This window comes from Colobus angolensis, unplaced genomic scaffold, assembly GCF_000951035.1.
Source record: "Colobus angolensis palliatus isolate OR3802 unplaced genomic scaffold, Cang.pa_1.0 Scaffold12, whole genome shotgun sequence".
NCBI classification, from domain to species: domain Eukaryota; kingdom Metazoa; phylum Chordata; class Mammalia; order Primates; family Cercopithecidae; genus Colobus; species Colobus angolensis.
In genome coordinates, this window is record NW_012113141.1 from 1,433,283 (window position 1) to 1,435,106 (window position 1,824).

Below are 1,824 nucleotides of genomic sequence, written 5' to 3' on the forward strand. Positions count from 1 at the left end.
TTCCGGGTTCATGCCATTCTCCTGCCTCAGCCTCCCGAGTAGCTGGGACTACAGGCGCCCGCCACCATGCCCGGCTAATTTTTTGTATTTTTTTAGTAGAGACGGGGTTTCACCATGTTAGCCAGGATGGTCTTGATCTTCTGACCTCGTGATCCACCCATCTCGGCCTCCCAAAGTGCTGGGATTACAGGCTTGAGCCACCGCGCCCGGCCAAGTCTTCATTATTTATAATGAGACAAAAACCACTTTTCAACTCCTATTTTTAATTAACATGCTCATAAAAACTAAATGTTTAACATCATCTAACGTGTGTGTTAATAAGACTACAGCTGGCTCACATATTAAGAAAAAGATGTAAAGTAATTTTCTACTTATCGTATACAAATAGTTATCTTTATATCCAAGACATTAATATTATGTGACCATGCATAAATCATTTCCTATTAAAAGTACTTAACAGACAGCATCTTTTTATATCACCGTTTCAGAAAAAAAAAGAAAAAAAAGGTAACAAATTTTAAACATGCAAATTAGGATTCTGGCAAATTTGAAACATACCTGCATATGGAGCCATTCCTAAAATAGTAGGCATCAGACCTCTGTAAAATCCAAAGAAACCACCTTCCTTTTGAGTGAAGGAAAATTGCAAGTGAGATTACATTGTGCTCATTATCATAAACATCAAAGAACAAAAATCACACTTTATAACAGAAAAATTATTCTGGGATCCACCCTGAAACACAAAGATGTGCTTTCATAATTATTGTTATTAACATCAATAAATAAAAGAATAATTATTTATATGACATTCAAAATATTTTCCTAAGTGTAAAAGGGCATGTTATAGATGAGGAAGGTAAATATGAAATACCTGTGCATAAATTGTTTTGAATGCATGAATAATTCCTGTATAGGTGTGTTCCCCTTTCACCTGGAATGCTAGGCGGACCCTAACCATGTCAAGAGGGTAAGTACAGATAACTGCTGTCATACCTGAAAAGAAAGTAGAAACTTAAAGGTAAAAAAAAAATTTGATATATACATATATTCCTCTATCATTGGCATTATTCTAAATATTATGGCAATGGTGAAAACCCAATAAAATCAAAGGTGATATTACTGATAGAATTATACCATATCACTAGATGCAAAAACAACCTAGTAAGTGAAGGGTCAGTTTGCAAAAAATATTTTCAAGTTCTCACTGTGAAGTTATACTGTCAGCACCAAAATGGTACACTGTACAGTGTAAGGGAATCATGAGATTTTTTTTTAAAACAATTATTCTACTATTTATGTATTCCCAGTTAAGACATCAGAAAGGAAACACAGTAAGTCCTCCTGATCCATGGTTTCCACATCCACGGATTCAAGCAACCATTGATGGAGAACGTAGTGAGGTCTACAATGGTTGCATCTGTACTGAACGCATACAGATTTTTTGGTCACTGTTTCCTAAACCATATAGTATAACAAATATATACATAGCATTTACATTATATTAGGTATCATAAGTAATCTACACCCAGCCCAACTCCATCTATTTCTTAATTCCTTTTCCCATGTTACAAGTTGTCTGGTTACTGGCTAAAAGGGGTTTAATAGGCCAGGCGTGGTGCTCACGCCTATAATCCCAGCACTTTGGGAGGCTGAGGTGGACAGATCACCCGAGGTCAGGAGTTGGAGACCAGCCTGGCCAACAGGGTGAAACCCCATCTCTACTGAAAATACAAAAATTAGCCGGGCATGGTAGCGAGCACGTGTAATCCAGCAACTTGGGAGGCTGAGGCAAGAGAATCACTTGAACCCAGGAGGCGGAGGTTA

General features: G+C 37.3%; 1 protein-coding gene across 1 annotated transcript in view; it reads right to left on the bottom strand.

The window, feature by feature from the left end:
* The window catches only part of SLC25A16 (solute carrier family 25 (mitochondrial carrier), member 16), a 40,157-nt gene that overhangs the window by 5,905 nt on the left and 32,428 nt on the right, over positions 1-1,824 (bottom strand). The window contains exons 5-6 of the mRNA XM_011929419.1: positions 872-993; positions 559-625 (exon numbers count right to left, since the gene is read on the bottom strand). Of these exons, the coding sequence (XP_011784809.1) occupies positions 559-625; positions 872-993 (189 nt within the window). The remainder of the gene's footprint in view (positions 1-558; positions 626-871; positions 994-1,824) is intronic.